Source organism: Capricornis sumatraensis, chromosome 4, assembly GCF_032405125.1.
Source record: "Capricornis sumatraensis isolate serow.1 chromosome 4, serow.2, whole genome shotgun sequence".
Classification (NCBI taxonomy): Eukaryota; Metazoa; Chordata; class Mammalia; order Artiodactyla; family Bovidae; genus Capricornis; species Capricornis sumatraensis.
The window spans coordinates 16248064-16260367 of NC_091072.1; the positions used below are offsets into that span (position 1 = coordinate 16248064).

General features: G+C 44.7%; 1 protein-coding gene across 1 annotated transcript in view; it reads left to right on the plus strand.

Annotated features, from left to right (window-relative positions):
- The window catches only part of FUT10 (fucosyltransferase 10), a 69096-nt gene that overhangs the window by 4705 nt on the left and 52087 nt on the right, over nt 1-12304 (plus strand). The window contains exon 2 of the mRNA XM_068971073.1: nt 2951-3245. Coding sequence (XP_068827174.1) covers nt 2951-3245 — 295 coding nt within the window. The remainder of the gene's footprint in view (nt 1-2950; nt 3246-12304) is intronic.

Below are 12304 nucleotides of genomic sequence, written 5' to 3' on the forward strand. Positions count from 1 at the left end.
CTTTGCACAGTCTGACTGTTGTTTTTTTATATATGATGTGGACCATCCCCTACTTTTATACTGCTCTTTCTAACATATTTTGTAATTGTTAGAAATATATTATCTTTTTTTTGTAATGTATTACATTTGTTTGTATTACATTTGTTTGCCATCTGAATATCAAACCTTAAAGTCTGATGAAATGGCAGCAATTTTGCCTCTGATTTTACCTGCCCACCCTGCCCTCCAGATTACTTTGATTGATGGCCTTGCTCTCCAGAACCCTGACTCTCGGTCTCTTTTAAAAATTTACTTATTTGGCTGTGAACAATGTGCTCAGTGGTGTCTGACTCTTCACAACCCCATGGACTGTAGCCCACCAGGCTTCTCTCTCTGTCCATGGGATTTCCCAGCAGGAATCCTGGCGTGGGTTGCTATCTCCTTCTCCAGGGGATCTTCCTGACCCAGGAATTGGACCTGCGTCTCCTTTGTCTCCTGCATTGGCAGGCAGACTCTTTACTCCTGAGCCACCAGGGAAGCTGTACCAGGTCTTGTTAATAGTTGTGGCATGTGAGATCTTCGATCTTTGTTTTGGCAAGCAGGATCTTTAGTTGTGGCCTGTGGGATCTAATTCCCTGACCAGGGATGGAACCTAGGGCCCTTGCCTTGGGAGCATGGACCACCAGGAAAGTCCCCAGACTGTCTTGAAATACATAAAAAACATGGTTTTAAGTGAGAAGGAGCCCAGGACTATGCCATCTCCATGCCGTGGTGGATATTATTGGACTTCCAAGGTGGCACTAGTGGTAAAGAGTCTGTCTGCCGATGTAGGAGATATAAGTGACATGGGTTCCATCCGTGGGTCAGGAAGATTCTCTGGAGCAGGAAATGATGACCCACTCCAGTATTATTGCCTGGAAAATTCTATGGACAGAGTTTTAAGTGAGAAGGAGCCCAGTACTTAGGCCGTCTCCATGCCATGGTGGATATTATTACAAACATAAGACCCATGTTATGACACCTTTGAAAAGTGAAAGTGAAAGTCGCTCAGTTGCATCCAACTCTTTGGGACCCCATGGACTATAAAGTGCATGGAATTCTCCAGGTGAGAATTCTGGAGTGGGTAGCCCTTCCCTTCTCCAGGGGATCTTCCCAACCCAGGAATTGAACCAGGATCTCCTGCATGTCAGGCGGATTCTTTACCAGCTGAGCCACAAGGGAAGCCCCATGACACCTTTAATTGTACTAAAAGGAAATCAATAGGATTTTTATAATTCACTTTCCCCAGAATGTAATCTCCAGCATTAGCCAGATAATAGCCCTGACTCCTGCAGGTTTCATTAAGAGACACAACCACTTCTGGATTCTATATATGCCTACAAAATGGAGAAGAGATGTATCTGTTAAGTGTTTAGTAGAGAGACATGTCCTTGTTGGTCGATATTTTGGAGGCTATGTCTCTACCCTAACCCCCAGAAACTGTGACGTGTTATTTTACTTGTCTAAAAGAAAGAAAGTGAAAGTCTCTCAAGTCGTGTCCGACTCTTTACAACCCCACAGACTATACAGTCCATGAAATTCTCTAGGCTAGAATACTGGAGTGGGTAGCATTTCCCTTCTCCAGGGGATCTTCCCAACCCAGGGATCGAACCCAGGTCTCCCACACTGCAGGCAGATTCTTTACCAGCTGAGCCACCAGGGAAGCCCAGGAATACTGGAGTGGGTAGCCTATCCCTTCTCCAGGGTATCTTCCTGATGCAGGAATTGAACTGGGGTCTCCTGCACTGCAGGCAGATTCTTTACCAACTGAGCTATGAGGGAAGCCCACTTTTGTCAAAAGGGACCTTGTGTGTAAGATTACAGTGACACACCTGGAGGTGAGGAGATAACCCTGAGTTATGTGTGCAGGCCTGGAGGAAGCACAGGAGTCCTTAACAGAGGAGGCTCTTTCCTGGCTGTGGTCAGAAAGTGAAATGACAGAAGAAGGGTCAGAGAGATGCAGCATTTCTTTTTTTTTTCTTTTAATTAAAAAAAATGTATTATTTATTATGGCCATGCCGTGAGGCATGTGGGGTCCTTATTCCCCTACCAGAGATCAAACCCATACTCCCTGCAGAGGAAGCACAGAGTCCCAGCCGCTGTACTGCCAGGGAAGCCCCAAGAGGCAGCATTTCTGATTCCAAAGGTGGAGGAAGGGGGCCACGAGCCAAGAACTGCGGATGCCTCTGAAAGAAAACCAAGAAATGAATTCCCTGTCCAAGTTTCCCGAAAGGATTGTAGCCCTTCCAACACCTTAATTTTTTTTTTCTTTATTTTTTGATGGGACTCCACACACTGAATGGAAGACTTTAGAGGGCAGGGAAGGAAGCTGCTAGGGCACAGAGACACAGGTAAGAAGTCCCTCCAAATGGGGGTGGAGTGCCCGCCACCCTGCCTTGCCCTGAACATCTGCCTCCAGGCCCGTGGCAAGAGTCCAGTCCATTAAGAGTCCAGCCCATTAAGAGTCCAGTCCATTAAGTAGAGCGTGCAGTCCTAGCACTTGGAGTCTCCTGTCCTCATCGGTGAAGTGCCCAACACCTTTTAGCCCAGTGAGATCATTTCAGACTTCTAACCTCCAGAACCAGTTTACTGTTGTGATAGTAAAGCTGTATCATTCTAAGTTGCTCAACTTGTGATAATCTGTTAGAATACCAATAGGAGGCTAATATGATGCTAAATCAAGTTTGATCCCTGGGTTGGGAAGATCCCCTGAAGTAGGAAATGGTAACCCGCTCTAGTCTTTTTAGCCTGGAGAATCCCATGGACAGAGGAACCTCTTAGGCTACAGACCGTGGGTCCCACAGAGTCAGGCATGAGTGAAGTGACTTAGCACGCATGCACTCAAGAAGCTAAATCCTCACGATGCATAGGAAATATGCAGAAGGAAATTGTAAACAGTCTGACACTGGTAATAGGTCATCATCTCTTTTAGGTCGTGGTTGAGTTGGGAAAATTTGAAGGCAAGAAGTTTAAAAACTCTCATTTGAAAGATGGACGTGCAGAAATGGAAGCAGAGCCTCTCCACCTCCGTCCGTTCTTTAAGAGAGGAGGACCGACCCTGAACAGGAAGAAGACATTGGCAGCTGACAGCTTCCCCATCATGCTCTGGTGGTCCCCACTGACCGGGGAAACCGGAAGGCTCGGCCAGTGCGGGGCGGATGCTTGCTTCTTCACCATCAACCGGACCTACCTCCATCATCACAGGACCAAAGCCTTCCTCTTCTATGGTAGGTACGGCTTCTGCCTTTCTCCGTGTTTGCTGACATCCACCTCCGAAGCTGAGTTACTACTTTTCTCCCAAGGAGGACATGGGGGCTCCCCTTGAAAGCTCATTGCCTGCCTGAACCCCTACACTTGCCCCAGAGAAGGCCTGAGCATTGAGCCAACACAATAAATATGCGAGCTGCACCAGCAGACGGGTGGTGGGCCGGGCCACCTGGCATTTATTATGGGGGGGAAGAACTGTTTCTTCTCACCTTTTCACAGTTGGGTACCACGCTCACTGGATTTGGTATTTAGGAACTGGGTATCGGTTACACCGCTGATACCAATTCAGAATATCATCTGTGATAACGGCCAGGAGGCTTTGATTACCATAACAGATGTGTCATTGGACACACACTCAGCACAGTATCTTTTATTTCACTAGTCAGAAATAAAAAGAGTGTTCCACATCAGCTTTCTACAGCAAGTTGGTATTCATCCCTCCCCCAGGCTGATTATATGTCATGCTGGGATTGAAGGGCCGCCAGACCCAGCCAGGTGGAGGTGGCGAGATGCCAGCAGCTGTTAGAAATATGGAACTCTTGGACGCTGAGTGATGGTGGGTGTGGGGGAATACAGATTAGCAAGCTCGAGGGGATATAGGCAAGATTAGTCACTTACGTTAGGAAGTCAGTGCAAGGACAGCTGCTTTAGAGTGGTGTGAATGTGTGTGTGCCTGTGAATGTGTGTGTGCCTGTGAATGCGTGTGTGTGAGTGTGGTGGTGCTGGCTTTGGAGTGGCAGGACTGAGACTGGGGTGTAGGGCTGAGTCATCTTCAGTGTTCTGCCTAACAACAACTTCAATAAAGCGGAAAGTGGCCCCAGCAGGAATCAGGTGGTGTGTGGGCCCTACAGGTGGCCAGGGCTCCAGAGCAAGGGGGTGCTTCTGTGGTGGCTCAGTGGTAAAGAACCCGCCTGCCAATGAAGGAGATGCAGGAGATGCTGGTTCGATCCCTGGGTTGGGAAGATCCCCTGGAGGAGTAAAGGGCAACCCACTCCAGTATTCTTGCCTGGGAAATCCCCTGGATGGAGGAGTCCGGTGGGCTACAGTCCGTGTGGTCACCAAAGAGTCAGACATAGCTTAGTGACTAAAGAACAAATAATCTCTAATGGTGTTTTGAGATAAGGCAACATTAAATGTATGAGTTTAATTTTCCCAATTTTAACAGAAGCCCCTAGACATATTTCAGTAAGACACAAAAATATATAGGTAATGTATATAGAAAACCTACTACGTAGCTTAAAAAATAAAATATTACAAGTAAAATTGAAAGCTTCTATGAGCCCTTCCCTGACCCCATCACATTCCCTTCCCTCTTACCCCAGAGGGGATCATAATTCTGAAATTTGTGTGTGTGTGTGTGTGTGTGTGTGTGTGTGTCTGTGTGAGCTTAAACAACATAAAGCATTATTTTGTATGTTTTAAAAATTAACTACATAGCATGATAAGTTAACTTTCTATATCTTGCTTTTTCTCCTACATGATTTTTGGAGGCTTATTAATGTGTCCTTATAGCTCTAGTTCACCCATTCTACTGTTGCATAGAATTCCATTGTATTTATCACACTTCATTTAACCATTTTCCTGTTGTTAGACATTTAAGTTGTTTTAAAAGAAAACTTGCTTATGGAAATAGAGACAGAGAAGTAGAGAACAAATTCATGGATACCAAGGGGGAAAAGAGGAGGGATAAACTGGGAGGCTGGGGTCGACATATATACACTATCAGTACTATGCATTAAGCCTTGTGTCATGGCTCAGATAGTGAACACTCTGCCTGCAGTGCAGAAGACCTGGGTTCGATCCCTGGGTTGGGACGATCCCCTGGAGGAGGGCACGGCAATGCACTCTAGTATTCTTGCCTGGAGAATCCCCATGGACAGAGGAGCCTGGTGAGCTACAGTTCATGGGGTCGCAGAGTCAGACACAACTGAGCAACTTTCACTTTCGCACACTTTCACTTTCACATAACTAAGGTAACGAATGAGAACATATTGTATAGCACAGGGAACTATTCTCAAAGCTCTGTGGTGACCCAAATGGGAAGGAAACCCCCAGAAAAGGAGATATATGTATACATATAGCTGACTCACTTTGCTTTACAGTGGAAAGTAACTCAGTATTGTAAAGCAACTATATGCCAATAAAAATGAATTAAAAAAGTAAAGCAAAACCTTGCTTATGACAAAAAATACTACAATAAACCATCCACGTACATGGGTGAGATTCCATGAGGACTCATACCCAGCAGTGGAATTATTTGGTATGAATTTACATTTACTGAATATTTCCAAACCAATATCCAGAGCGATCACATCACAGTCACTATCTTAAATACTTAAAACTTTTAACATGTTATACATGCACATATAGCTCCAGTATTTCCAAGTAACGCACTAAGATTGTGACTTCGTGGTTTTTCCGTTTGGGGGCATTATATATTGATTCTTACTATGGAGGATGAGGATTTAACTGTCCTTCTTCACCCTGCTCCTCCCACTCATTTCCTAGCCCCACATTCTTCCTCGAAAGTTATATCATCATTTTAGACAAACATCTAGTTTCTACATCTTCATGTAGTCACAGTGAGCCATGGTTTAAGATACTAAGATTTCTTTTGCTGCACAAATTGTTTTCCCTGGAGAAGCAACAGATATTCTTTTTTTTTTTTTTTTTATGTGGACCATTATTAAAGTCTTTATTACAATATTGCTTCTGTTTTATGTTTTTTGTTTTTTTTTTTCGGCCTGGAGGCACATGGGATCTTAGCTTCCTGGCCAGGGATCAAACCCGCACCCACTGCACTGGAAGGCAAAGTCCCAACCACTGCACCACCAGCGAAGTCCCCAGATATTCTTAGAGAAGCATCTCCCAGAGATTCCTGACCTGTCCACTTGAGCCATCATCTTTTCTGTCTGGTGCCCAGGTACTGACCTGGCTGCCCGTCACTGCAGGGATTTCCTCTGTTTCACTCATGTGTGGGATTTTCTGTTTCTGTTATGTCTTATCTTCCTCTTTCTTGGTTTGTGTCTTTATTTATTTATTTATTTGGTGATGCCGTAACGTGCAGTGGGCTTCCCAGGTGGCCCTAGTGGTGAAGAACCAGCATGCAATCTCAGAAGACATAAGAGATGCGGGTTTGATTCCTGGGTCGGGAAGACCCCCTGGAGGAGGACATGGCAAGCCACTCCAGTGTTCTTGCCTGGAGAATCCCATGGACAGAGGAACCTGGCGGGCTGCAGTCTATGGGGTCACAAAGAGTCAGACACAACTGAAGTGACTTAGCACGCACGCAGCATGTGGTATGTGGGATCTTAATTCCCAGAGCAGGGATCGAACCTACCTCCTCTGCAGTGAAAAGCACAGAGTCACAAGCACTGGACCCCCAGAAGTGCCAGTCTGTGTCTTTATTTCAGTGTGTTCTGAGAAGGGTTCATGGAAGGCAAGTTTTTCAGGGACTTTGTATGTGTAACCATATGCTTATTTTACCCTTACGTTTGCTGATGCTTTTGCTCAGGACAGAATTCTAGTTTGGAAATTCTTTTCTTTCTGAATTTTTAAGACACTGAACCCCTGTCTTCTGACTTCTAGTGTTACTGCTGAGGAATCCAGAGCTATTTTGATTTCCCATCCTTTGTAGTGTGCCTTTTTGTTCCCTTCTCCTTTTTCTGGAAAAATATAGAACCTTCACTTTGTCACCAGTTTGGAAATTCAGTAATGAATTTTCCACTGATGATGATGATTATTATTTTTACACCAACCTTTAAAGTGTCATTTGAGAAGATGAAAAATTAACAAAAATAGGCTTATTATTTAAAATAAAGTAAAATATGAATATAAAACAGTGTTAAGTGTGTATGTGTGTGGGAGTCAGAAGAGGTCTGCCTACGTGGAATTAAGACTTTGGTATTCTTGACTCTGCTGACAGGTCACACAGAAAGAATATCCTGGAGTACAGGATAAAGTGCTGATGAAGAAGGGAAAACCACTACAGGGGGATACATTCAGGCTTGAAATGTAAGGTGAATTAGACAAAACTTTTCTGAAAGGTCAATAATCAATGATCTTGAATTACTAGGGAAAATATCTGAAAGTTTACAAATTACGCGGGAGTTACTCTGTTGAAATCATAAACATCATCACAACACATAGTATTTTACCAAATTACTGAGTAGTTGGCATTCTATCTGAGACATTCATGTTAAGAAATTCAGTAATGGTTGCTTTGCTGTTTGTCTGTTTCCTTCTGTTGAGGTGAGCACTCACATATCTGGTTGCCAAGAAGCCTGGCGTGCATGCATGCTGTTGTGTCTGACTCTTTGAGACCCCCATGGACTGTAGCCCACCAGGCTCCTCTGTTCATAGGATTCTCCAGGCAAGAATACTGGAGTGGCTTGCCATGTTCTCCTCCAGGGGATCTTCCCCTCCCAGGGACTGAACGCTTATTCCTGCAGGCGGATTCTTTACCACTGAACCACCTTTGTATATACCATAAGAGAAATGTCAGCAAGTCTTGTGGGATTTCAAAGACGGGAGAGAGTACATATGAGTGGAAGGATCAGGAAAGGCTTCATAAGATCTTCATAAAATAGGGGGAATTTGAAGTGGGACTTGAAGGAGAATGGAATTGGATTATATTGGGAATGGAGGACATTTCAGTATGAAAATCAGCAAGAATCGGGGCATGGAGTTAAAAAATTATGGGTAATATCTGAGGTTACAGCAAGGAGATCGGATGACTATAGCTTAGTTTCCTGTAAGAGAGAGATTAAGATTGAAGGGTATACTGAAACCAGAGCATGGAGACTCTAACTTTGGCTTAAGATTTTGCATCAAATTAGAGGCCAGTGTTACGGAGCCAGTGAAATAGAATGGCCTTTTAGAAACCATCTCAAGGAGACTTCCCTGGTGGCCCAGTGGTTAAGACTCTGTGCTTCCACTGTAGGGGGTGTGGGTTCAATCCCTGGTTGGGGAACAAAAATCCTGGATGCTATGCAATGCGCCCCCCAAATAATAAAAATTATTTAAAAAACCCAACTCAAATGTAGCACCTGTATTTATAATTCCCCTCTATTAGATGTAGCTTCTCTTCTCTAAATGTCTGTAGGCATTTTGTATCTCTTTTTTATGTTGTTTCATTGAGCCTCTACAACATGTCGGGCACAGCAACAGTAATGGGGAATAAAGAAGAAAAATAAGGTAATGATATTTGCTTCTGTCCTATATCATTTCTTGCACGATAGACTGTGAAGTTCTTTCTTTCTTTTTTTATGATGACAGGGCAGCATCGCCCCATCTTTGTGTCTCCCCGTCCCTCTGTACGAGCACAATGCCTTGTGCACATTTGACACTCAGGAAACAGTCACAGAGACTTAGAGCCCAAAAGGACCTAGGAGTATAACCTCCTCTTTGTACAGGCGGGGAGACTGAGGCTTGGGAAGGGTAGGGATGTGTCAAGAGACACAGAGGTTAACAGCCAGGAGTTGGGCGGAGAACCAAGGTGCCCTGATCCGATCCTGGGCTCCCTCCCCCAAACTGTATGTGAATGTGTGCTCGTGACTATAATAAAACCTGGATATTTGGACTTGGGGATTGCTTACAGTATATAGTTTTAACAGATTGGATTAGAAATTCAGTTCTTTAATAGGGTCTGTTGAGCAAAACAGATTGAATACAGCACACTTTTTCTGTCCGAGGCTTCCGAATTCTAATTAAGTAGGTCACTGAAAACTGCAGATGGGACTCTGGCTCAGCAGGATTGAAGAAGAAAAGGTAGGAAAATGATTCAGGTATCAAAGGCTGACCTAATTAATGGAAATGGAAACTCGAAGGATTTTGTGACCTCAAAGATTTTATGAACCAGAATTTTTTTTTTTTTTGAAAGATTTTATTTCTATTGGCTTGGGAGACTGACCTAAGAAAACGTTCCTAGGATTTATGTCAGGGAATGTTTTGTCTGTGGTCTCTTCTCGGAGTTTTATGGTGCCGTGTGTTACATGTAAGTCTTGAAGCCATTTTAAGTTTATGTTTGGAAGCCCACGTTCTTTATGTTTCTTGCTGATCCTTAAGACCTCATTCAGGGGGTTTTCGCCATCCCCTAACTGGAAACTGTGGCAGAACTCTTACTTTTGTACTCATTCTCAGGGAATGGATAATTGTGTGGTCACTTTCAGTTGCAAATACAGTTTCAAATTTAGTAAATGGAGTGTTCAGCCCCATGGCCATGCCTAGGGTTACGTATTTTTGCATCCCCAGCTCGGACCTCTCTTAGTTCAGTTCAGTTTAGTTGCTCAGTCGTGTCCAACTGTTTGCGACCCCATGGACTGCAGCACACCAGGTTTCCCTGTCCATCACCAACTCCCAGAGCTTGCTCAAACTCATGTCCATCGAGTCGGTGATGCCACCCAACCATCTCATCCTCTGTTGTCCCCTTCTCCTCCTGCCTTCAATCTTTCCCAGCTTCAGAGTCTTTTCCAGTGAGTTAGTTCTTTGCATCAGGTGACCAAAGTATTGGAGTTTCAGCTTCAGTATCAGTTCTTTCAATGAATATTCAGGACTGATTTCCTTTAGGATGGACTGGTTTGATCTCCTTGCTGTCCAAGGGACCTCTGTCATGCTGCCGCAAGCCTGTGATGCTTCTCCTTCTGCAGGGCAGGTCTTTCCTCCCTCTATCCTCTCCTCACCTCCTTCGTCCTGCACTGTCTGCTTCGTGGAGCCTGGCAGCGATGCCATGAAGACAGTGAGGAGAATTAAGCAGACAGGATATTTCTTACTTGGCCGTGTGGCTTCATGTCCTGTGAACTCAACAAGTGGCTAGAGAGGATGGCCTTGACGGGGTGTGGCAGATGATTATACTTTTTCTATTCTGGGCCCTTTTTGTGGCATTTCGAGTTTTCCCGCTGGAATCCTGGCATTTTCAGTGTCCTTTTCCAGGAAGTTTCATCTCTGCTTAGGGTACTCATGTGGAATGGCTTCCTAGCTCCTGGGTCCCGCAGCGCATCCAGCTTCTTTCTGCTGAGCTGTGTCTGCCTAGGGCTCTTTGAGGACCCAAGACTCGCCACGTGCTCACATGTGTCGGTGGGAGGAGCTTCGGGGGTGTAGGCAGAGCACAGCACAGCTGTCCCCCTTTCCTCTGTCATGCAGGCAGATCACCATTCCCGGGTGAGACATATCGGAGAGGCCGGTCGGACCTGATCCTCACCCTCCTGAGTTCCTCAGGTAGGCACTCGTCCTCTGTGTCTCCAAACTTCAAGGACATATTTCAGATTTCTCTAGGGAGGTCTGTTGGAGCAGGATTTTCAGAGCAGGGCAACAGGCCTCTTCATGGAAGCGCCTTATTCATCTCCTCACAGGCTCTTCTCTCACCCCTTTCTGTATTCGTGACCTTGCTGAGGAGTCCATGAGTTGTAGAACAAGCTCTCCTTCATTCCCTCTGTGAATTCTGCCACTGGGGATGTCTGCACTGTACAGAGTGTCCCTGAGACTTCGTGAGTAATGCATCTGTGAACCGTTCTCAGGGGTAATTTCTGCTGATATCAGCCATTATGAGTGAATCCTTATTAGTGGTTTTTCTCTGGAGGTTGATTTTCCTGTGTGTGTGTGTGCGCGCACGTGCGCATGCACGCACGCGTGCTCAGTCATGTTGAACTTTTTGCGACCCCATGGGCTGTAGCCTGCCAGGCTCCTCTGTCCATGGGAATTCTCCAGGCAAGAACTGGAGTGGGTTGCCATTTTCTCCTCCAGGGGATCTTCCCTACCCAAGGGTTGAACCCAGGTCTCCTGCATTTTTGCCTCTGCGCCACCTGACTTTTCTGGGCCCTGCCTATTGAATGCAGGTAATGGTAACTGCTTTTGCCAGATTAATATTTACTTAGGAGGTGGAGGAAGAAATGGACTTATTTTGGACTGTGTGGACAGCAGCAACATTGAACATGGAAAAGAAGCTTGTAACTGAGTGATAGATCATATGTGAGTACGACGTATGTATAGATATGTATAGGTGTACCTACCTGCATAGGTACATCTTTGCCGTAATCAAGCCCCATGTCCAAACTGCTATGTATAAAAAAAATAAGCTACGAAGATATACTGTCCAGCACAGGGAATAAGGCCAATATTTCATAATAACTATAAATGAAGTATAATATATGAAACTTGAGAATCACTCTGTTGTATACCTGAAACTAACATGATATTTTAAATCAACTATGTCTCAGTTAAAATAATTGACTTTTCATTTTTGCTTGAGCAAATAATTATCGCATAATCTTTCCAGAAGGTAAACCCATTCTCAGAGCTCTGCTCAGACACCTGCAGCGACCTCCCATCTTGTTAAAATTCCAGATCCTCACCATGGACTCTGACTCTGCAGGCCCTGCCGGCAGCTCTCTTGTACCCTTTGTCACATCAGTGGGAGATGATGGATTATCAATCTTACTAGAAAATCCTCAGTGTTGTGGTGTCACTGTCCATGGTTGGAAAGCAGGGAAACCAAAACCTTGGCCAAAACTTCAGCCCTTTGGGTAGGAGTTGTGAAAGTTTTATTGATCATTTATGTAATAGAAAGTGTGGGTAGTTCTTTCACATTCATTACTATCTCTAGGAAGTTGCTGCAAGTGATACGAGAATGGGGGAGAACCGAACCAAAATTTAATTCTCTGCCACTTAAATTTCTAAAGCTTGAGAGTTTTTGGTCTTACTTGTTTTGCTGTGGGTGAGTGGTTCCCAAACCTAGCTCATCCTAAGATCATAGATGCACAGACTAACAAACAAACCCCTAAGCCTCTGGGCCCCACTGCAAACTTACTCAGAGTCTCTAGTGTTAAAGATTCATGATCTGTCAGCTGTATATCAATTTGTCCGCAAGGAAGATTGGCTTGAGAAGGATTTTGCAGGTTGTGGGGAGGTGTTAGAAGGTGTGGAGAGGGTTGGCACAGAGATTTTGAAACCAAACCAAATGAAAACAAAACAGATTTTCAAAAAAGAAAACTTGGCAGTAATGCACAGATTTGGCACAGCCGTA